Raw genomic sequence first — 26,092 nt, forward strand, 5'->3', positions numbered from 1 at the left:
TGCCAGCATTCAACCTGTTCAATGTGATTTGTGCCTATTTTTAATACAATTCCGAAATCTGACGTATCAATGTTGTATCGTCCACAAACTCATGATGATCCGAGACTATTTCATTTGACACGGTTGTATGGATTTCAAAAGATCGGTCCTATAATAGATATCGATTAGAGAATTACAGCAAGAGGCTTTGAGGATGCCGTAATCCTCTTGACAATCAACCAATCAGAGAGACATATTTCAGAATTATGTTGTATGGTTGAAACTCTTTCAACTCTGAAATATTATAAATTGCGATTTATAAAGTTTACTTCAAGTACTGTTAAATATCAAAAATATCAATTTTAATGATTTGCCATAAAATGTGTATTAAATTGCGAATTTCAAAAATCAAAATTATTTGATATCATAATGACATTCTTCGTATTCAGAATGCAATTCGATATGTCTGATGTGCTTCGAGGACTGTTATATATCAAAAATTTGAAAAATATCAAATTTTTATAATTTGTCATAAAATTTGTATTATTATTGTGATTTTCAAAAAATGAAAATTATTTGATATCAGAAATACATGCTTCGTATTCAGAATGCAATTCGATAGGTCTGAGGTGCTCTCATGTCCCACAAAAAATACTGTCGAAACACAATAAACGCTCATTTTAGATCCCTTAAAGGTATGTAATTATGTAAAAGCTACCGATTAAATGTATATAATGCTAGACTCTCAGATAGCAGTTTTAAAACAGAAAATGAAATGAAATACAATTTATTTTACGCAGAATGTAAAAATAATACCCGACCCTGGAACAATCTGGTCAACAGCAATTTCGGGCAGCCCCGGGCACACAAATAGATGCGGGATTAATTAATTAATGTAACGCATGTGCCAAATAGGGCACGGTGGCTCAGTGGTTACGGCCTTGGACTCATAATCTGAGAGCTTGCTCGACGTGCGTGGGTTCGATTCCCCGTCCCACCACCGTGTTGCGCCCTTGGGCAAGGCGCTTTGCCTCGCTTGCCTCACCCCACCCAGGTGCAATGGGAAGCTGTTAGGGGTAGTCACAGTCGTTGTACTGATGGACCCTGCGCCACTTGTAGGCTGCAAACGTGGTTCCGACATATTCTAATGACGGCGGAATAAATGTAAAGCGCTTAGAGGCTGTTTACGGCATAAAGCGCTATATAAATGTCTACATTTTAAGTGCGCATATCAAATTTTACGGCTAATTAGCGGTTTAGAAGTAAATGCATGATTTCCAATATTGTGAAATTTAAGAAAATCTGTAAGTATAGGGTTGAACTCGATATTTTGATTGGATTTCTGTAATTATGGATTACAAATCTAACATCCATGTCACTTTTTTCCGAATATAAACAACATACTTGAAACATAATCAAGAAAAAAAATATGATTTTTGCTCATAATAATAAACCTGTAAAAAACGAACTGGCAATAAAGGCGGCACGTATGATCCACATCAAAGACACGCTGACTACATTGTTATCACAATAGCTTGATACAAACCCTCTATAGAATGTTACGTAAATAATTCAATAGGTGTTGGATCGACCAGCTTCCATGTCTCTTACTTCCATGCTTGCTGTGACCTCGACCGGGTGAGCTAAAAATATACTATATCTCCGACAGTGTAGTGTATTAGTGGTCACAGTTGTATGTGCTTTGTACAACAAGGTCAGGGTATATTTTTCTTCCGTAGCCTATATGTGTGTAACACAGCATTTTGGTTTAGTTATGCATATTATTTAGCGTCAAGTAGCAAGATATATACTTTGTGAAACAGCGTATCAAGATGACATTTAGTAGTTTAATCGAATCCTTGAGTATTATGCCAATCATGCTCCTTGTGTTGGTATTAATTTTTATAACGGTTGCGTGGTGGCTGCAGATACCACGCAATTTGCCACCAGGACCATGTGGTTTTCCAATACTTGGTTTCTTTCCTCAATTGATGTGGTATATGTACAAAGGAGAAGAATTGCATACGATATTGACACGGCTTGGAAACAAATATGGAAAGATTTACAGCTTTAATTTATTCGGACTGGTTGTTGTGGTTATCAACGATTTCTCTATTATGCAAGAAGGCTTGAATGACCCTGCGTTGAACAACAAGGGATACAACAACTTCTTGCAATCCGAATTGATGGGTAGTCACGGTAAGATAATGAAATCGTATGCATATTTAAAATTAATATACATATAGAACGACCAGCTGGTTATAATAAAACCTATAGGCTTAAAGACCCATCCAGTTGACCAGGCAAACTTAACAACTTACAACCCAAGGCTTACAATATTGTAATGAAAGTAACGGGCGCCTCTATAGGCCTGGCAAGTTTGTGACCTAAACAGGAAATAGAATAAAATAAACCAATAAATCTTAAAGCTACATTTCGATGGCTCAAACTTATATACAGGGTAGCGTTTCTTGGTAGCGGCCATAAAGGACCCAGAGCAAAAGATAACCAAATATGGAATTGACCTGGCCTAAATTTGGGGTAGAAATAAAGAAATCATACAAACCGTCGAGCGTCAGGCGAATCAGCAATCTCCAAGTTCTGGAACAGGTACGAACGAATAGACGAGAGAATCGAAGATCTAATCTGCACGGCACTTCGAATGGTTCGAATTGAACTGTTCGTTTAATAACCTAGTTTGACTGTTTAAAACCTTGTTATGAAACCTTTAACCTGGTTACGTAACCTTTAACCTTTGTTGAACCTTATTTCGGTTCATAACACCTCATTGTTTTATAACACCATTATTTTGTTGGTTTATAACACTTATTGTTTTTATTACCTGACACTAACACGAAGTAACTGACAACTGAGATTAGGTAATACGGTTGTCGTATATATTGTGGCGGAAACTGGTAGCGAGCGTCTAAGGCAACTTGGTGATATGACGTGGGCGTGCGGCCAATCCGCACAGTCTTATGAATACTATAATACTAGTCACACTAATGAGTCAGACGTTGGATATAATTATGTCATTGTTCTCATCCTTTATTAGGGTTCTGGGCTGATCCAAGTGATCGGCTGGGGAGCGGTAGTAGTGGTCATTGATGCAGAGAGAGAGGGATGTGTCTTGACCAACCTGCCTCGACGATCGCAGGGTATGGAAGAGCCAAGAATGATTGGCGCACCGGCTTATATACTCTAGGTATATCACGTGACCAAAAATAACAGAAGGGCGCCATCTCTCTTCTGAATCCATTTCCGCCACACACCCCCCTCCCCAAACCGATCCGTCCCGGATCGTACATAGTCGGGCCCGGGCGGGAATGTGTGCGGTGATTGTTTTTCAAAACTGATCAAATCACACGCAACTGAATCTTTCTGATTCAGTAAGGATCGATCACTTACGCCTAATCGGAACAGGGATCACCAAAAGAGCCAGACAACGACATGCAAGAGCATGCGGGAGGATACGAACATGGAACGAGATCATCCATGATCGTGCATTACCCTCACCGGTGCCCATACACATTGCTCTCAGATTCAATTAGTGCTCCGCCGGGTCCAAAATCTGGAGTAAATGATGTTTCCTTAAAAACTATCATCTTTATATTAACGCTTCAACACTTATAACATATATAACATGTGGGAAAATTAACTGAATTTTCCAAAATATCTCCAACAAGTAATTTGGCATATCCAAAACATATTATCATCAACTTTGAAATTACTTGTTGTCATGCTTTGTGATATTGAATTGTTAAACAAAGCCGTAAATAACTTCACAGCATGTATATTATATGCTGGTAACCTGTATGACATTATAGTTAGAAATCCGGAGTCGCCTTTAAAAACTGTATCATAGCTCCGGTACAAGCATTATCTCTAGTTATCACTCATCAAAAAACATGTTTGTTACTTCCACGATTACCTCACAAGCAAATAATAGGAGTTACAATTTACTCCTTCTCGGAGCCATCGCATCAAAGAAAGAGCCGGCCAGCGATGAGCAAGAACACAGGAGAAACCTACATAGATCGAACATCTATGACAGGCAACCGATCCTCGCTAGTGAACATACCCCTCACCGGTAGACTCCCTATCCGACCCGACGAATCCGCATCCGGAGCAACAATGTCTCCTATTATCATTTAAAAGCAATCATATCATGCAAAATCAACCTGATTATTGTTTAATACAAAATGCATGGCCATGATCCCATAAATAATTTTACATGAATCTCTGCACATTGCAACTTTGGTACTCATGCATTATAATCGCGCTATATAACCTACTGACTCCGAAATTCCGGAGTTTAAAAAAAAGCCTAGGAGGGAATGTGCAGTGATCTCATCAAATCATGCACTGTAACTACCGACAAACAACACAAGTATACCAGTCATTCCCATTTCCAGAATCACCAGAAGGGCACATACTGTGACAGGACCAATGATCCTTAACACCAGGGATCTAGCTTCCCCGCGTGTCCCTCATCGACTGATTCGCTAATCAATCCGACTGATAACTAAAATTCCGGAATGACTGATCCACCAATGTTAATCATTGTGCAACATTAACATTTCACTTACGGTAGGCATTCCATTCATTCCTAGATGCTTTCAGGAATCACCGGAGCAGCGGAAGGGCCCATACAGCGAAATGCAACGACATGGGAAGACTCCGACAAATCCTCAACCAATGCCCATACATGACACCAGGGATCACAACCGATGATCCAACAATTCCCGGAATCCGGAATAAATGATTTACCACCATCAATGCATTTGTATTGTTTAAACTAAACAATCAGATCTTCCAATCACCAATACTTGTGTTAACTCACACAACAATTGTACAATTTCATAGGATTTTACTTTGTACACGAGATCATGAGATTATGCAGCAAGATCTTTACCAATCACATATATTTAAACTTGCTCCGACATTCCGGAGGTTTAAAAGAGCCAAGTTTTGTTGGAGCAATAGACATTGTTAAATTAAATTGTTTCAGTAATCAAGAATTATTATCACATTGTATGAACTAATGTTATGGTTTGGAAGGTGAAGATGGGATGAATTATGACCGGAATGTGTTGTGATGGACGGATGATGGAATGAGATGAAAAATGTAAGGGATAAATGAAAATGGACAATCATATGAAATTTAGAACATTTTACAACTGGAATCACATAATTATTTTGACCATGCATGCAAATTACCAATCACGCATTAGTTCACAGTAATTCCCCGCAGTTCTTGCTTGTTTCAATTTCTACGCCGGAGCAACATCTCCGGATCATCGGTAATCATTCCCACCGGAGCAACTTCTCCGGAGACACGTATTTATTTTCGCCGGATCAACTTGACCGATAAGGATTCCTGCCGGATACGGATGAAGCTATCCTGCCGGATTCGGATGAATCCGTCGGATCTGGATCTGAAGCTATCCTGCCGGATAGAAGCCATCCTGCAGGATACGGATGAATCTATCCTGCCGGATACGGATGAAGCTATCCTGCCGGATACGGATGAATCTATCCTGCCGGACACAAGCTATCCTGCCGGATTCAACTTGATAACAATCCTGTTGTAGATGTGGATTTCTTTCAACCTCTCGCTTTACACATTGCCGAAACCTATCAAACTACTAAATTAATTCCCCTTGGTCCGCTTTCCATTCCGGACCCTGCTCCAACCACGGTATCATTCTTCGTGGGAGTCTGCTACATAATTTCTCCTACCACGGCATCTCTATTTTTCCTCGTGGGAGTCTCTCATCACTGCATCGTCCACGGCATCTCAATTTCTTCGTGGGAGTCTCTCAGTACTGCTCCTACACGGCATCTCAACTTCCTCGTGGGAGTCTCTCATTACTGCTTAATTAACATTGTTTGGCAACAGTGAAGGAGGACTTGATCCGATTATTATCAACATGCACATATCCGGCGACAAGTTCATTCTGCTACAGTTCTCATAAATGTACTCCGGTGATTTTCTTATGATTTTGAATTACTTTTCTCATTCGTTCTCTTTTTAGTGCTATCGGATGTAATCAATAATTTATCCGACGCTGTGTCACTTCCGTACCCTGCGGGCGAACGACGCTTCTCTCAAACTGGTTACTACATGATTGTTTTGAGTTCTTCAGTGTCCTGTATCTCTCGGCTCTCGGAGTGATTCATGATAAATCCGGCACTCCGGCTCTCTAAGTAGTTCATGATAAATCCGGCGCTCCGGAGTAATTTATGATGTTATTTCTTGTTGTTCTGCTTGTTCTGCTCCGTTAAGACTTGCAATCCCACCGCTGCTCACCAATGTGGCGGAAACTGGTAGCGAGCGTCTAAGGCAACTTGGTGATATGACGTGGGCGTGCGGCCAATCCGCACAGTCTTATGAATACTATAATACTAGTCACACTAATGAGTCAGACGTTGGATATAATTATGTCATTGTTCTCATCCTTTATTAGGGTTCTGGGCTGATCCAAGTGATCGGCTGGAGAGCGGTAGTAGTGGTCATTGATGCAGAGAGAGAGGGATGTGTCTTGACCAACCTGCCTCGACGATCGCAGGGTATGGAAGAGCCAAGAATGATTGGCGCACCGGCTTATATACTCTAGGTATATCACGTGACCAAAAATAACAGAAGGGCGCCATCTCTCTTCTGAATCCATTTCCGCCACAATATAATGTGAAAAATAAATAGGTGAAATATACGCTTTTATTCGCCTTTTCAATTTCTACAGAGACTGACTGCACAAGAAGAGTTTTTGTCATAACACTAATGTATTATTGCCCAATTTTATAAATAAAAGGTCAATTCATGACTTTTAGAATTTTGGGGGAAGGCCGCTACCTTATTTCTTGTTATTTTGTAAAGAAATAAGAACTTCCATAACTATCACTTAAATTGCATATTTGTGGGTCAATGCTTATCAGCTGAACATTACGGGATTATTGTGGCTTGTTTTGAACTTCAATCAGCTGATTCAAATCACGTGAATCACATTCTAAAAATAACATACCAGAAGTGTATGCAAACAAGTCGCAAATTCTCTCAATCGAACGAGCACACAACAAGGTGAAGGAGTTGATATAAAAACTGACTTGCAATTCATGTGATAGTTATTTATTTATTTGGAATTGTTCATTGTTCTTTCTTTCTTTTGGGGATTTTTATTCTTTGTTTACTTTGGGAATGGGACAGGAGAGAACGACGGACTCGGTTTCTATGATAAACCATTCAGTAACCATGGGGCTTGGGTGATCCCCGTGAGCAAGTAACCTCGCAAGGCTCCGACCTAATTCGTACGAGCTAAAGGAGCCGTTGCTTGAACCGGGTACCATTGGACAAAATGGCGAACTCTGTACTCGATTCAGAAAGTTACCGAATGTATTTCCTGTGACTCTATTGCACAGGAAATACTTACAATATGATTAATTTGAAATAAATGAAATAGATATAAAAATGGCCTAGTATAAAAAGATAATGTCCGTCGTTCTGATTCCTAAAAGAAGCTCTTGCGGAGTGGCTTATGACCCCGAAGGGATTTGGGCATATCGAGTCAAGCTGGAATCCCGGAACGGTATTTTCTCCCCAGAGACCCCACCGGCGTAAACCGGCGGGACTGCAGCATCCATACCGTTCCAAGACTCCCTCGAATCACCCAACAAGAGCTTGGGGATTACATGCTAAATTGCTAACCTCCAAAGTCTGTATTTGAAAAAATACAGTATATCAAAATTTGAGTGCAGACGATAATTTCACGAGTATGCCTTTTACACGTCTGCTCTGGTCGTAATTTGAACAGTGAACAATTTTCTTTCTTTTGAGAATGCCTCAAGCTGATTGGCCTAGAAAAATTGGAGGAATGACGTACTGAAAGCTGATTGGGCAATAATTTGTTATGACGTATTAAGTGTTTTAGGATTGAAAATTCCTGGTAATCCTAGTAATTAGTAATTCTTTACATTGCTTTTATTTCTAACTATAATTTTACTAATTCTTCATTAATCTATAAAACTGACCTAGTTTCCAAAACTGGGGAGAAGCTGCTTTCTTATGAATATAATAATTTAATGAGAAATAAAGTATTACGAATTCGCACTGTTATTTGAGAAACCCCTCGCCGAATGTGAAGAAGTCACGACGACAAAATGACAATAATGGCGTCTTTTCCAAAAATAAACATTGAAATTTGGCAGGGAATTTTAAAACAATGGTTGCACCTCCAAAATTGGGCACCATATCAGCAGAAACCTGAATTGCTGAGGAATAAAAATATAGAAAATCTAAGAATTTGAACCATGTTTTATACTGAAATGGACGAAATGTCAGCCGATCCACGAGGTAAAATTGGCGTATTTTGTGCCGATAGAACCCCATTTTCCTTGGATCGGACTGTTTACGTGGACAATTTAGCTTCGTACATGCATGGAAATTAAATAAACGATGCAGTTTTTGGCATCAATTTGGGCCAGGAAGTCCTGACATTGCATGACGAAAATCCCAATAAACGAATACAATGCGATGACATAATAAATTAGGTAAGCTTAAACAAATCTACATTAGCCTACAGCTCCTCCCGTGTCATTATCCCCCCTCATGAAAAATTTCGCCCCGAAATTGTACAAAGTATCAGCCTAATTTTTATGCTTAAGAGAAGTAAAGAGTGCAGTCGACAGATTTTTATCGGATGTTCGCACACAACGAGTCCCACACACCCTTATTTTTACTTAACAACAATGGCCATAAAAGTGGCAAAACCACGGGCATTGACTGGGTCGGCAAACTTGTCATTTAATTAAATCTTGAGCACCATCAAAAATCTACAAAAAGGCATGCCTCAACAACATGAAGCAACGGTTTCCTTGTGACCCAGTCAGTGTGGTACTCTCGTGTAGCCCGGCTGTCGGCCCTTACAGTTACCTTAATTTGACAGCCTGGCTAGTGTGCTTCATCCTACAAATAAATTACTTTTCTTTTAAAACAGTACAAACTTCAGCTATTCATAATAATATAATTTAAATTTTGATTTACTATGGTGTTGTTGGCCTATGCAGTTTACATTGATAACATTTTGAATAAAAGTTCTTTTTGAGTGCAACAGTCCATTTTGAATATAGAAGTATTGTGGCGCAGTCCATTTGGAGCACATTATAAAGTCCATTTCGAATAACATCCACTGATACAGTCCATAAATAGGGTGGGGTGTGTGTGTATTATTGTAAGCTTCCTTAAAATTAGTACCAAAAGTACACAGTTCTTGATTTCAAAGTTCTATTGAAACAGCAATGTCGACGTTGATGACCAATTCCAACTTCCAGTACGCAGTGGCAGATATGAAATGTCCATTTTTTTTCCATGTAAAATTATTGATATTGAATGATAAATATCAATCATCAAATCAATGAATGTCCATATTATGGTCATAGAATGTTCTTTTATTTTATGAGTTCAGTTCAGTTCCATATGATAATCATGATGAAATACAGTCCATTATACAATCCATGCATGTATTTGATACATGTACAAACAGCATGTAAATGACTAAATGTAAGCTTACTACACACACACAACAATGAATTTTGCTAGCGTAAATATCGTCGATTTTCTTACGTTTTTCCTGCTATAATGTCAGTTCGTAGGCACACAGAAACTGTAGAATCCTCAAATATATAATTTAGAAACTTCAATGACGAGCAAGCGTAAGAAGAGGGCGAATATTCTGTCCATTTTCGTTGCCGAAGTTTTCTCAATCTCCGTGTCACTGGGCGCCGCCATCTTCTCTGCTTCAATACTTGTTTGGATACGCTTGGAGTCGTTTACTTCATGGTTGACATCCTGAACATCGTCGGTTTTCTCTGCACTCGTGAAATTATTTTTTTTGAGTCAATTTTATATTAGTTTCAGTTCAGAATCAATAGCTTAACAGTTCGTTCCATTTTTGAAAAGTCTTTTACATTCAATGCCAATTTTAGCTAGCTGATTCCATCTTGTTAACAAGTTCCCAGCATTCGTAGAATGATCCATCGTAAAATTTACAGTTGAAACAGTTCAAGTTCACTCAATGTCTTCTCACCATTTTATGCAATTATTGATTTCACAAATATTTAATGTTATCAATGCTACCTGCTTACATAAATAATTAAAAGCAACACCGTCCAGGCCAAAATTTATAAATTATTTGAAATTTTAACTTCTACCTATTTTAAGCTATCAGTTCGTTTACAGTTCAATTATACCATAGGCCCACATCGCCAAAATCTTTTTAACTTATTTAGTTCTCTACTTTACAAATAGACTCGTCTGTTTAGTTTAGATAATTTTTATAACAATGACAAATAAGAGTAGTGTGAAGATGTTGCATTTTAGAACAAGTCAACAAAACAATCCTAAGAAAATTAAACCACCTGAGTCAATCCTACTTTCCTCCTACAAAGCCTGACCTAAGTGGATTGAAAGGAACTAGTACGTCCTACGAAATGAGAGTCGAAGCACACACCTCGCCCCCAGACAATGCAACAGGGTGCAAGAAAAACCTGATGGCTTTTAATTTTGGTTAAAAAACAACAACAACAATTAAACAATTTTGAACAATTTTTGTCACATCTCAAATCATGTGATAAACTACAACATCCTTCAAAAAGACTACTCGAGTACAAAATTCAAGTTTATCATACTGCTCACGATACTAGTACTTCCATATTAAATTTTAGGCAAACTAACTTTTCTACTTTTATAACAACAAATGAAGGTCCCATACTACAATTTCTTACTTTAATACACCCCGTTCATGTCCGACAAGGAAACTTCAAGATCTACTTCTGTAAAATATTCAACTTATCTACATGTGCTATAAATAATCTTATTTTCCGTTACTTCAACAACTGTATTCTACCTTCAACACACTTTCAAGTTTATAGCAAAGTTTCATATTCTACATTACTTAGTGTCACGTTATTTTTAATTTGTCACAGTTAGGTTTATCTTGTCACAGTTAGGATTACTCTTCCGATCTCGGAAGTAAATAATAGTTTATTAAAGTTACTCTAAACGCTTATGTATTACCGCTGCAGACAGTTACAAATGCGGAGCCACTATTAATAAATCTTATTATTTATGTCATGTTCGGTAAATCTTAATCATAATTTCTAATTATGAATTATCTCACATAGCCTACGCGCACTGAATACGCATACTAAGTTACTTACAAGAATATTCTAATTCTTTCATTTACAACTTCACTAAAGCCGCTAGAACTTTACACGACAATGGTGCCGGCGAGGCCTTTTCCTGACTCCATAGTCCGTCCACGGTAGGCCTATGCATTTTCCGCAAACTACTATACAAATCAACTAGTTTAGTTTTATCTTCAAATAAAAACTTAAACTTCACGCATTAGCGGCTTTTTGTGCGCAGTGCAAGATGCCGGCGAGTCCCTTTTCCAGACTTCCTACACCACAAGAACCAAAGACTAAACGGCGGGGACTTTTCCGCAAATCATCGGCCCCAACTATCGTCCCTAGACGCAGTACCAGATGCCGGCGAGCCCTTTTCCAGACTTCCAATACCACCATGAGGATCAATGACTAACGGCGAGGGCTTTTCCGCACATCATTATCCCAACTAATTACTCTATTCTAATCTTAAGTCTACACAAAATATAAATCATGTACTTAAAACTTTGTCACTGTTGGTTGTGCTTTTCTACGCACAAACCGTGTACTTTATTTGTCACTGTTGGCTGTGTTTCTCTACACAAACCGTGGTACTTTGTCACTGTTGGCCGTGTTCCATACACAAACCGTGGTACTTTATTGTCACTGTTGGTCGTGTTTCTCTATACACAAACCGTGGTACTTTATTGTCACTGTTGGCCGTGTTCCATACACAAACCGTGGTACTTTATTGTCACTGTACTCTTAATATAGTCTTAATCTTCCGCGTCCCTTTTTGGCGGGAGACTCCTTCTTTGACTTAACTTTAGCTTTATTTTCCTTATTTACTCTTACTAAATCTTCCTCAGATTCTACTTCATTTGAATCATCATTACTATGTCTGGTACCTTGTTTGAACATAGGACAAACTTTTGCGACAGGTTTCGCTCTCTTTACTTTGATTAATGGCTCGATTGGGCCTACTTCATGTAGGCCTACCATCTCAGATCCATATGACTTTTCCTTAACTGTATCATGCAAGTGTGGTCCTATTTCAACCAAAGGTCTATTATAATTCAACTTAATTTCCTCATTGTACTCTTCAGCTATTCTTACTGATTCAAACTGTACTGCATCTATTATTGCATCATCAAGCGTTTTTGGCTGCCTTATATACACTACATTACGTCTTAACTCATCATCGCTTACTGCTCTAAAGAAATACTTTTTAGCAAATTTCTCTTTTAATTCTCGTGATAAATCAGGGTATGCCAATTTTACTAGCTTTCTTATTTCATGTGCAAGTTCAGGCAATGTTTCATCGCAATGTCTCACTCTGTTTTTAAGTAGCATTTCAAACCACTCACTTCGATTATCTGTGCCAAATCTTTGATTCAGACGAGCAACCAACCTTGAATACTGAATATCGTCAATATCTTCAAATTCTCCTAAAGTGCTACGTGCTTTTTCTCGTAAACTCATTGCTAACCACATAGCTTTCTCTTTTGTATTCCACTCGTTAAATTTGGCGGTTATTTCAAACTGCATTAAGTAATCAGACCAACACGTGGACCCATCAAAATCGCTGGTTTCACTGGTTTCGTATTTACTTCTTTCTTAGCTACAGTTTCTACACTATCATCAACTTTAACTTCATTATTTATGTCCTCACTATCCGTTTCCTTATCAGACAGAACGTTTCCATAAAAATCTATTAGGCCTACATTTTCTTCCCGTTGTATGCCTATTCCTATTTTATTACTATTATTTTCTACATCTACTAATTTGTCATTATTACTTACTGGGCCTATTTCTTGACTTGCCATCTTGTTTACTTTCTTATTTACGAGTTACGACTAATAATTATGGGTTTATTTCCTGGAGAAATGTAATACTATCCCACCGCTAGCACACCAATGTAATGAAAGTAACGGGCGCCTCTATAGGCCTGGCAAGTTTGTGACCTAAACAGGAAATAGAATAAAATAAACCAATAAATCTTAAAGCTACATTTCGATGGCTCAAACTTATATACAGGGTAGCGTTTCTTGGTAGCGGCCATAAAGGACCCAGAGCAAAAGATAACCAAATATGGAATTGACCTGGCCTAAATTTGGGGTAGAAATAAAGAAATCATACAAACCGTCGAGCGTCAGGCGAATCAGCAATCTCCAAGTTCTGGAACAGGTACGAACGAATGGACGAGCGAATCGAAGATCTAATCTGCACGGCACTTCGAATGGTTCGAATTGAACTGTTCGTTTAATAACCTAGTTTGACTGTTTAAAACCTTGTTATGAAACCTTTAACCTGGTTACGTAACCTTTAACCTTTGTTGAACCTTATTTCGGTTCATAACACCTCATTGTTTTATAACACCATTATTTTGTTGGTTTATAACACTTATTGTTTTTATTACCTGACACTAACACGAAGTAACTGACAACTGAGATTAGGTAATACGGTTGTCGTATATATAATGTGAAAAATAAATAGGTGAAATATACGCTTTTATTCGCCTTTTCAATTTCTACAGAGACTGACTGCACAAGAAGAGTTTTTGACATAACACTAATGTATTATTGCCCAATTTTATAAATAAAAGGTCAATTCATGACTTTTAGAATTTTGGGGGAAGGCCGCTACCTTATTTCTTGTTATTTTGTAAAGAAATAAGAACGTCCATAACTATCACTTAAATTGCATATTTGTCAGTCAATGCTTATCAGCTGAACATTACGGGATTATTGTGGCTTGTTTTGAACTTCAATCAGCTGATTCAAATCACGTGAATCACATTCTAAAAATAACATACCAAAAGTGTATGCAAACAAGTCGCAAATTCTCTCAATCGAACGAGCACACAACAAGGTGAAGGAGTTGATATAAAAACTGACTTGCAATTCATGTGATAGTTATTTATTTATTTGGAATTGTTCATTGTTCTTTCTTTCTTTTGGGGATTTTTATTCTTTGTTTACTTTGGGAATGGGACAGGAGAGAACGACGGACTCGGTTTCTATGATAAACCATTCAGTAACCATGGGACTTGGGTGATCCCCGTGAGCAATTAACCTCGCAAGGCTCCGACCTAATTCGTACGAGCTAAATGAGCCATTGCTTGAACCGGGTACCATTGGACAAAATGGCGAACTCTGTACTCGATTCAGAAAGTTACCGAATGGATTTCCTGTGACTCTATCGCACAGGAAATACTTACAATATGATTAATTTGGAATAAATGAAATAGATATAAAAATGGCCTAGTATAAAAAGATAATGTCCGTCGTTCTGATTCCTAAAAGAAGCTCTTGCCGAGTGGCTTATGACCCCGAAGGGCATATCGAGTCAAGCTGGAATCCCGGAACGGTATTTTCTCCCCAGAGACCCTACCGGCGTAAACCGGCGGGACTGCAGCATCCATACCGTTCCAAGACTCCCTCGAATCACCCAACAAGAGCTTGGGGATTACATGCTAAATTGCTAACCTCCAAAGTCTGTATATGAAGAAATACAGCACACCGTCATCATCCCTATATCTTCGTGTTAAAAATTGCCGTGATAGTACGATGAATCCTCACGTTTTTTCAACAACTACGCATGGTGATTTTATTCGAGATAGGCCGTGCAACTCAGGCTAAGCATACAATTTGAGATTTTGAGCGCCTGCCATACTGTTTCTATTCTATGTTTTACGATTTTCGCATGATCAATATATGGCTGGCCGTAACCGCCACAATGTGGAGCTGCTACGCGTAGCTTACTTTTCGCTTCGCGGAGCTAAATTGACCAATCATGTTAGATCTTTTCATTACGCGGAGCCAGTGGATGCATCCTCGTTCCAGAGAGAGAAAACTCTTGCCAAAATTAATGTTTACTATGGGGATTTTAAATGAATCGATTGTAAATAAACCACGACCAGTTGTACAGGATCAATACCATTGTTTGATTAGTGTATAGTCAATGTTACCTTGCATGCATGTGTCATGTGTGTGGCGTGTTTGTTTGTTTGTCTACTGTGTCAGGCCAGGATCACTGACACCCACGGTACTGATACTCTCATACTATCACGGTGATCATATTGTTGAATGTTGTTGACTTTAAAATAATCATGATGCAGTCATGTCTACAGTAGAACTCACCACGACCTTTGAAGGACTTAAACCCTATTAAAAGCTATTAAACCAAGATAACACTCAATGAAATCGGCTCAACTATGTTACATCAGATCTTCTCTGGTTAAATACACACTGCACTTGTGTCTGTTTTACCTGTGCAATGAGCAATGAGCTGGTATTATAGTTTCAGTTGGGTGAACGATTATAAAGCGAACGCAAGGTAACAATACTGTGGGCTTTTGTTTACGAAATGAGACAATAGTCTGATTATTGTTAACCAGCGTTCTTGAAAATGAGAAGCTTAATGACTTAACACGGTTTAGAAATAATTTCTTCATATTTTTTGGCACAAAAGTACCAATATTTCCAAACACCTAAATTAGCTAAAAATTTAGGACATGTTACAAAACTATATTTTCTAGAATTTCCGAGAATACTTTAAATATTGGTCGGTTATTTTTTACACAGTAGTGACGTCAACTAGGCAATGGCCTATACTTCTAACATACACTATTTGTAGAGGTCACGCGTCAATGGTGAGCGCACTGAGTATTGTGTATAGGAAAACGGACAGTAACTACAGTATGTATGGCCTACTACTAGTATATAAAGTAAATCCGAACTGGTTTTCAGTTTGCTGAAGGTCGAATTCCGCAGGGACACCGCGCAAGTTATACAAATTAGCTCCCGGCGATACACTGCAGATCGCAGAACTGTGTGCATAGTTTACCACCACTCTGCCTAGCTATATAGTTATGTACCATACTGTATGAGTATGAGTGCATGTCCATCTTAATAATAAGTCAGTTCGTACTTTTCATAAACTACTTTTTGAATCACAACTTTCGTGACCGAGGATATCTTGCAACTACGTGACGCTCGTCTGGCAAATTCTTAATGAATAAATTCGCTTCACGTAATGAGTAAGTCGTATCGGTACTTAATTAGTCAGTTTTACCTCCGAGTAATGAAAAACTCTAACATGATCATGATTGGTCAATTTGGCTCCACGGAGCAAAAAGTCAGCTACGCGTATATCCAGCTCCACGTTGTGGCGGTTGCGGCCTACCATATCAGTATCCCATATGATATTTCTATTGCAAGAAAATTTTATTTGTTGTCAGGTTTTATCTTAAATACACTAACTGGAAATTAAATACACTAATTAGTGAGGACCGGTATTTTGCTGTGGATATGTTTAACTGCAATTTGCGGGTAAAAAATTTGAAATCCTGAGTAAAAATTTTGATCATATTCAACTCTTTGAGAAAAAATTTATATAAAAGAATGCATGTAAAATCCAGCTGCAATACAATGTACATTATTGACACACTATCTACGGCAATAATAGAATATCGATTTCAATCGAATTGAATACGATGCTCAGTTTTGAGTTTGTAGTTGACTACTAAGCGACCTAAGCGATCGATTGCTAGCCAATCAGATAGAACTCCTTTTCTTGCGTTCGGTGAAATACCAGTCGCCCGTCGCTCACCAACGGAGTATTAAATTTATATTTATCGAATAGGAAGTCGACACTGTGTACAGTATATCAAAATTTGAGTGCAGACGATAATTTCACGAGTATGCCTTTTACACGTCTGCTCTGGTCGGAAGTAATTTGAACAGTGAACAATTTTCTTTCTTTTGAGAATGCCTCAAGCTGATTGGCCTAGAAAAATTGGAGGAATGACGTACTGAAAGCTGATTGGGCAATAATTTGTTATGACGTATTAAGTGTTTTTAGGATTGAAAATTCCTGGTAATCCTAGTAATTAGTAATTCTTTAAATTGCTTTTATTTCTAACTATAATTTTACTAATTCTTCATTAATCTATAAAACTGACCTAGTTCCAAAACTGGGGAGAAGCTGCTTTCTTATGAATATAATAATTTAATGAGAAATAAAGTATTACGAATTCGCACTGTTATTTGAGAAACCCCTCGCCGAATGTGAAGAAGTCACGACGACAAAATGACAATAATGGCGTCTTTTCCAAAAATAAAAATTGAAATGTGGCGGGGAATTTTAAAACAATGGTTGCACCTCCAAAATTGGGCACCATATCAGCAGAAACCTGAATTGCTGAGGAATATAAATATAGAAAATCTAAGAATTTGAACCATGTTTTATACTGAAATGGACCGAAATGTCAGCCGATCCACGAGGTAAAATTGGCGTATTTTGTGCCGATAGAACCCCATTTTCCTTGGATCGGACTGTTTACGTGGACAATTTAGCTTCGTACATGCATGGAAATTAAATAAACGATGCAGTTTTTGGCATCAATTTGGGCCAGGAAGTCCTGACATTGCATGACGAAAATCCCAATAAACGAATACAATGCGATGACATAATAAATTAGGTAAGCTTAAAAAAATCTACATTAGCCTACAGCTCCTCCCGTTTCAATATAATCAAGTCAATGTTCACCTCTATACCACCAAAATTTACACAGCTCCCAACTTATATGTTTTCCAAATATTTGGGGCGGCCTTTTAGAACTTGCGGAGTGCAATAATAGTTAGGGGAAAAAGTTCACTTTGGTGACCACTCTCTGGCTAGTAAGGTTTGACGATTGATTCGACTTCTATGGTCCATTTAGAAAAAAATAGCCACCAGGTCCCTCGCGAAAATCCCGGCATTTTTCGCTAGAGGCCAAAATCCAAAATGGCCGCCGACACCTTTTGAAAATTTAATTTTGAACCAGAGCACCTATAATCATGCACAAAGACACTTTTCGGATATGTCGAGTACAAGGATTCCGATTCTGACATTAGTTTGACATTACGGCATCATTTTCACCCAGAAATCCAAGATGGTGGCCGGCACCATCTTGAAAAATTTAGTTTTGAACAAGAGGACCTTAAATCGTGTACAAAGACACTTTTTTGGATAAGTCGACCACAAGAATTTCAAATTTGACATTACTTTGACATTACGAACTCATATTTACCCAGAAATCCAAGATGGTGGCCGCCGGCCATCTTGAAAAAAATAAGTTTTGAACCAAATTACCTAAAATCGTGTACAAAGACACTTTTTCCGGTAAGTCGACCCCAAGAAATCCTAATCTGACATTAATTTGACGTTACAAAAATAATTTTTGCCCAGAAATCCAAGATGGCCCCCATTTGGTAGAGCGTAAATGTGATTTTTGAATGGGAGCAGAAGCATAAGTGTGTCATTTCCTCCTTATCTGGGGTTCATGTCCATTATATGGGGATTAAACTGTCTAATCGTGGGTTTACATCCCTTACCTAGGGATAAGGCGCCTTACCTGTGGTTTAGACGGCCTTACCCTGGGTTTACGTTCCTTACCTGTGGCTAAGATGCCTTAACCTTAGCATATCGCAGTCTAAACCCAGATAAGGCATCTAAACCCCAGATAATGCGCCGTAACCCCAGATAAGGGACGTAGACAGCCGATAAAGCAGTCTAAACCCCAAATAAGGCGCTTTAACCCTAAATGAGGAACATAAACCTAAGATAAGGCATCTAAACACCACATAAGGTGCCCAAACTCTAGATACGGGTCGTTAACCCCAGATAAGGGTCGTAAACCTCAGATAAGACATCTAAACCCAAGATAAGGCGCCTTAACCCCAGATAAGAGACGTAAACTCAGATATGACAGTTTAAACCCCCGATAAGGCGCCTTATCTGGGCACCTTATGTGGGCACCTTAAGGCACCTTATGTGGGGTTTAGATGCCTTTTCTGGGGTTTACGTTCCTTATTTAGGGTTAAGGCGCCTTATTTGGGGTTTAGACTGCTTTATTTGGGGTCTACGTCGCTTATCTGGGGTTACGGCGCATTATCTGGGGTTTATATGCCTTATCTGGGTTTAGACTGCGATATGCTAAGGTTAAGGCATCTTAGCCACAGGTAAGGAACGTAAACCCAGGATAAGGCCGTCTAAACCACAGATAAGGCGCCTTATCCCTAGATAAGGGATGTAAACCCAAGATAAGGCAGTTGAAACCCCATATAAGAGACATGAACCCCAGATAAGGCGGAAATGACACACTTATGCTTCTGCTCTCATTCAAAAATCACATTTACGCTCTACCAAATGGGGGCCATCTTGGATTTCTGGGCAAAAATTATTTTGTAATGTCAAATTAATGTCAGATTCGAATTTCTTTTGGTCGACTTAACGGAAAAAGTGTCTTTGTACACGATTTTAGGTAATCTGGTTCAAAACTTATTTTTTCAAGACATGCGGCGGCCACCATCTTGGATTTCTGGGTAAATAGGAGTTCGTAATGTCAAAGTATTGTCAAATTTGAAATCCTTGTGGTCGACTTATCCAAAAAAGTGTCTTTGTACACGATTTAAGGTCCTCTTGTTCAAAACGTAATTTTTCAAGATGGTGCCGGCCACCATCTTGGATTTCTGGGTGAAAATGATGCCGTAATGTCAAACTAATGTCAGAATCGCAATCCTTGTAGTCGACATATCCGAAAAAGTGTCTTTGTGCATGATTATAGTTGCTCTGGTTCAAAACTTAAATTTTCAAAATGGTGGCGGCGGCCATTTTGGATTTTGGCCTCTAGCAAAAAATGCCGGGATTTTCGCGAGGGACATGGTGGCTATTTTTTTCTCTAAATGGTCCATAGAAGTCGAATCAATCGTCAAACCTTACTAGCCAGAGAGTGGTCACCAAAGTGAACTTTATCCCCTAACTATAACATTGTTTGTCAGCTCCTGTGAGCGGGTTTGTGGGGAGTGTAAACATGTTGGGCAACTCAAGGAGGGGTAAGGGTTTTTTTAGGAACACATATTTTATGTGGGCCACTTTCAGTGGCAGCGGCAGGATTTTTTTTTCGGGAGGGGCGCATGGGGGGGCAAAGTGAATTTCAGGGTGCAAAATCAACCAATTGTATGCAAAATTACCGCAAAAAGAGGACATTTTCGTAATTTTGGGTTATTACAAAGGGAACGGGGGGCAAGAGTTCTGACTAGCGCCACCACTGGCATCTTCCCTCCCAGGCCTTCAGTATTATGATCCAACAAACAACAGTACGAAAACAGTCACACTTCACATTTGTGTACATCCATATCAAAACGATGCACTTGTCGGCTGCTACATGTGTCTCATTTCAAATAATAGCTAGGAATAAATACCAAACTCATCTCAAGTGGAGGTCACTTCAAATCATCCCAAGTCACAAGGTTTACGAATACAGAGAGCATTCCTTAACCATGTGACTTGGGGATGATTTGAAGTGACCTCCACCTTCATGTGTCTGGTATTTATTCCTAGCTATTATTTGAAATGAGACACATGTAGCAGCCGACAAGTGCATCGTTTTGATATGGATGTGATACACATTTGACCATGTTTGGTTAGCCAATTAACTGTTTACCAGTATGATATATAAAAACAATAAATAAACTATATGACATTTGTTCCTAACACCCTGGAACATGCATTCATGATTTTCGTACAGTGGGTACTAAGGGGTTTAAATTCACACTAAAACTCTCTTTAGATTTTAGATTTAATTTGATTTGATTTGATTTGATTCAGTATCTCCACATTGCATATACAATAAGGTAGAAGTTATAAATTGCACTAAAATAAAACTTAACATATCAAACACGAAAATAAAAAACCGCAAGGATCGAAATATTACACTAAGAATGCCCTTTATAAGCCGATATATGTGAGTTTTATGAATTCTGATTATGTAAATTTTATATGTGACCGTCCATCACAAACCGCTTGTAAAGTCGGCATATGTGTTGCAGTTACAGTGCAAAATGTGCATACATGTTGTATTCATATACAAGTATGTGCTACAAGTTTCTCATTTTAATGCCAGTCACAAGATCGGGCAATGAATTTTTGTGACATGCGGAGGGAGGTTGGTGTAAAATCATTGAACATAATCGGAGCGAAAGTAGTATGTTTAGCTGCCAATAATCAAAATGAACATTGAATGAGACAAATTCGCACAAAGCGCGCACACATTTGCAATTTGAAAGTGGCATTTTGCTCCCAGATTAGGTTTCTCTAATAACAACAATAATTTGAAGCTAACATGATCCAAGTATGAACCGTTGAATTGGACAAATGCTCATGAAGCGCGCAAAAATTTGCAATTCGAATTCACGACCATTGAACTTATTGAAACAAACTACGTGCGAAGCGCGGGAAATTGCCAATTTCAAGGTCAGTGATCAAATAATAAAGTGAAGGGTAGGATTCGCGCGATGTTCGCACAAGTAAGCTGCAGTGCTGCACCTCCCCTCCCCTGATTTTTCGATGATTTCATTATATTGAGGATGATCATTTTGGCAAAAGCTAACAGTACATTCCAGCGAAATATTTATTAAAGTTTGCACTTCAAAGGCTATCTTCTATTTTTTTAATGTAATTCTCAAAATAATGGTATTTACAAGTCGACCTCAAAATGACATTTGACCTCCTTAGTATATGATCCTGAACCCCACCAAAAAGTAGCTAGAGTTTCTGATCATGATGCACCTATCCTGGCATTATGAAGTCAATCCACCCATCCATGCCCGAAATACAGCCTCCGGACGGTAGCACGAATAAGTAGACCTCAAATGACCTTTGACCTTAGTATATGACCTGGAACACCACCCAAAAATAGATAGAGTTTCTGACCATGACCGAACTATCCTGAAAATCTGAAGTCTGAAGTATTGACATTGCAAAAACAGAGTGCCTCGCGGTGGTGGTATACAAATTCAAGAATTTGAATGACATAATTATGTTCATTTTTCCGAATAACTGTTGTTTATGTTGTCTTTTAACAGTGCATTCTTACAAACACAACGCCGAACTAAGGAAGTTTCTCCTCACCACTTTCCGAGGTTTGGGTATCGGGAAACGTAGCTTTGAAGCCGATATTTTGGAAGAATCTGAAGCTCTGGTGGATGAGTTAAACACTCAAAAGGAAAAGGCATGCAGTCTACGCCATTATTTGGCGAACACATCCGCCAACGTTATGTCGAAGATCTTGTTTCGGAAGCGCCATGAGTACGGTGATAAAAAGTTTAATCATCTGCTCGATCTTAATCACAGACGTTTGCAACTTGCTGGAGCTGGAGGCTGGACTCTGCTTCTTCCGTACTATTTTCCAAGTAAGGACAGCAAGGAAACGTTGAAGCTTCAAGAAGATATAATGGCTTCTCTCGACAAACTTATTGAAGAACATCGCGAACACTTCGATGCCGAGAACCCACTTGATTTCATTGATATATATTTGAAGGAAATGGATGAAAAACCACCACCAGAAGACCCTAACTCGTACCTGCAAAAACGCAATATGAAAACTGCTTTGAATTTCTTGTTTTTAGCGGGAATTGATACGGTGTCTACTACCTTAGAATGGTGTTGTTTGTACATGATGGCACATCCAGGTATCCAGCAGAAGATTCAAGAGGAAATAGATTCAGTTGTTGGCCGTAATCGGCTTCCACTGCTTTCCGATCAAAGCAACCTCCCATATACAAGAGCTGCGTTGCTGGAGATACAACGTCATGTCACAATGCTGCCACTCCTTGATTTTCATGCGGCGGGTAATGAGATTTTACTCTCTGGGTACCATGTTCCGAAAGGTGCGACAATCGTTTCAAACGCCTACGCCGTCATGAGAGACCCGACTGCATTTCCAGAACCAAACCAGTTCAGACCTGAAAGGTTCATCGATGAAAATGGAGAGTATTTTGAAAAGAGCGGGGTTATTCCTTTCGGCCTCGGTAAGTATTGCCGAATTGACTTACATGTACTTACATTAAACAAGAATCTTCCTATGACCTCATCAGAAGATGCACCCTCATGCATCTCAACTCCATTGTCTTGCACTTGAGGTCAGGGGCATATTGAAATCTTGCATGTAATTGATCGTTTTGAGAGTCACATTAATTATCTATGTTTACCATTCGACAGGTATAACATGTTTAATTGACTATTCCTATGTTGTGTGTTTTGTTTCAACAGGTCGTCGCATGTGCCCAGGGGAAAACATTGCCAAAATGGAGCTGTTTGTCTTTTTCACCCATCTCCTTCACCGATTTTCACTTGTCAAACCAGACGATGTGCCATGTGTAGTTGTTGAAGGAACATACGGGCATACTTTTACACCAAATCCATTCAGGGCTGTATTTCTTCCCAGAAACTAAGTTACCGGGCAACTATGACAACTATGAGCAACTATAAAAACCTTAAGTTTTATTTTATTTTTCATTTCTTATATTTTCTTCCTTTTTATACTTTCCTCTCCTCTCCGGTTTCTATATAGTCACTGTGTGTATTTTTTAAAGTGTGCATTTCGACGACTTATCTCTTCAAATAGAATCGTGCTTGTTTCGAATACTTGATACACTACTGTTCATAGATGTCCAATGTCCTCCGATATTAAAAGATCACTCACTGTTTGAAACTCTGATATGATCTAATGAGAAAGAACAATGTACGAAAACATGCTGTGGGAAAACAATTAGACGTAATGTTTAACATGAATCGAAGCACCTGGGTATACTATCGTTCTAAAGTGAGAATAATAAAACTTCACATAGGAATAACATCAGTCTCAATAAGTTTCTGCAAAATACGAAATGATGCTGCAACTCATTGTCAGTTTTCCTAGTCGCCGTAAAAGTGACGTAATAAATCGGATTACTTACCGTAGCAATAGATGAATACAATTTTGACTATATCGCTACTATATCACTACAAACAGGTTGCACTCATCACCTGTGTATGTCTGGAATCACATATTGAATACAATACAGATCTTTTCAAAGATACTAATCTTACAGGTACGAGTGATCAGCATTAAATATATAATGCAGTGCACAAATTGTATTAATCAATTGCTATGGTTGGTAATCCGATCATTACGTCACTTCTACAGCGAATACTAGCTGCACAATGTATCTGCAATTAAAGCATGACCTTTAAATGTCGCGGTGGTGTTATTTTGTATTCAAAGCCTTAGATACTCAGATCATGAAGGTAGTAGAGAAGGATAAAGTCATTAAAATTGATGAAAAGGATGCACATTATGCTTTATATCTCTTTTCATTGGCTAATTTTAAAAAGAGGGCACTTGACGCGGTTTATTTTGAAACGTCGGGTGAGGTATAATTGTTAAAGTTTTGGGTAAAGAAATAAAATCGGACCAACCCGGGCAGTACCGGGTAACACCGACCAACAATACCTCGTATACCCTTAAATGTCTATTTTCAGTGATCACATTATCCCTTTTAATTTCGAGCCAAAGAAATGAGGTATAACGAAGAAAATTGCGATTTTATTCCAGCGCCGACAGTGCGTGTACTACGCTCGCCGATCGTAATATGCAATACTACACGGAGCATCGCGCTTGAAACGTGTACATATGAATGGCCAAGTGGTCCAAAAAACGTGTGAGACAAACGTGTAAGATTACACGTGTAAGATTGCATCTTATACGCGTAAGAATGCATCTTATACGTGTAAGATTGCATCTTACATGTGTAAGAATGAAGCGGGATTCTTAAGTTGACGAATCACAGAGTAAGAAATCACAAACAATCGTGATGGACGATACGCGATATTATTAGCGGCGTACCAAGGATAAGTATAGAGCTCGTCACCAACATCGTAAATAAGGCATTTTCCGAAACTCTGTCAGGAATTATTCCGATTGTTGGCCCGATTTATCTCACTTTCTGGTTATTTTTTTCTCAGTTATCTGGAGTCAATTTGTCCTCAATATCAATTAATTTCAAAAGGTTAAAGTAAATTTCAAAAGGTTAAAGCAACTTAAAATGATCACGTTTGCGAAATCTACCGTGGTACATATCGATACCGTGACTGAGATTATTCGACGCTCGTCGTATGTATTCGTCAAACTGGAATACCGCCCATCCCTAATAGGCAATTCTTACGCGTGTAAGAAATGCTATGGCGAGATTTCATTGGTCAAAGATGAATACGTGTAAGATGATTGGTTGTCTGGGGTTTAAATATAGATTCTTTATATATGATTCGTCAATTTAAGCAACCCGCTAGATTCTAAGACGTATTATATACGATCTTACACGCATAAGATGCAATCTTACACGTGTAAGGTTACACGTATAATCTTACACGTTTTTTTGGTCCACTTGGCCATTCATATGTACACATAAGCTGACGTCCACATCCAGTTGATCGTTGAACTCTGAATAAAACCGGGTCGACCCGGCTTTAATATAAACAGTTACATGTTACTGTTATTAAAGAACTTCAGGCTTAGTCTTTTACGTGATATTTGAGTACACCACTGGGCATTATAAATATGCAAAAAGTAGAAATCCGAATAAAATTGAGGGCGTCGCTGTGAAGCAAATCACACATTATGGCTTTAATTCCTAACACGTGTTTTGTCACCTAAACCCACCCTTATTTTTATTTCCATTCGATCTAACTCACATATGCTCATTTTTCATTTGAACGGCTTTCATTATACAGGATGTACTAAAATAGGTCCTGCGAGTATCGGCATTGCAGTTGAATGGGTTTTGAATCTAAAACTTTGTTTTTGATTTAAAACCCATGAAGTGTCTTCTTTAAAATGACGCGAACTCTTCAAATCCCGTATACGCGTCACTGAGACAATTGGGATTGTTTAGCCCTTTCTTTCCAATGGGCCAGTACTATTTTGATACCGTCTCTTCATGTTGACGTAGCCTAGAACAACGTCCTTGATTAAAACTTATCAAGTACATTTATATGACATCGTCAATATGAAGCTATCAGTTTCATACTTTTAATCAAAGTAAAAATGGTCGGGTAATTTGAGTAGATGGTTAATGGCAAAATAGGACAA

The 26,092-nt window shown here is 38.6% G+C and overlaps 1 protein-coding gene across 1 annotated transcript; it reads left to right on the plus strand.

Annotated features, from left to right (window-relative positions):
- The first annotated feature begins 1,682 nt into the window (after positions 1-1,682).
- Positions 1,683-24,716, plus strand: LOC140168473 (cytochrome P450 2U1-like). The gene is made up of 3 exons (XM_072191871.1): positions 1,683-2,178; positions 22,050-22,994; positions 23,236-24,716. Exons 1-3 carry the CDS (start codon positions 1,812-1,814, stop codon positions 23,415-23,417), a joined length of 1,494 nt encoding a protein of 497 aa, XP_072047972.1. The 5' UTR covers positions 1,683-1,811; the 3' UTR covers positions 23,418-24,716.
- Positions 24,717-26,092: the final 1,376 nt, after the last annotated feature.

This window comes from Amphiura filiformis, chromosome 13, assembly GCF_039555335.1.
Source record: "Amphiura filiformis chromosome 13, Afil_fr2py, whole genome shotgun sequence".
Classification (NCBI taxonomy): domain Eukaryota; kingdom Metazoa; phylum Echinodermata; class Ophiuroidea; order Amphilepidida; family Amphiuridae; genus Amphiura; species Amphiura filiformis.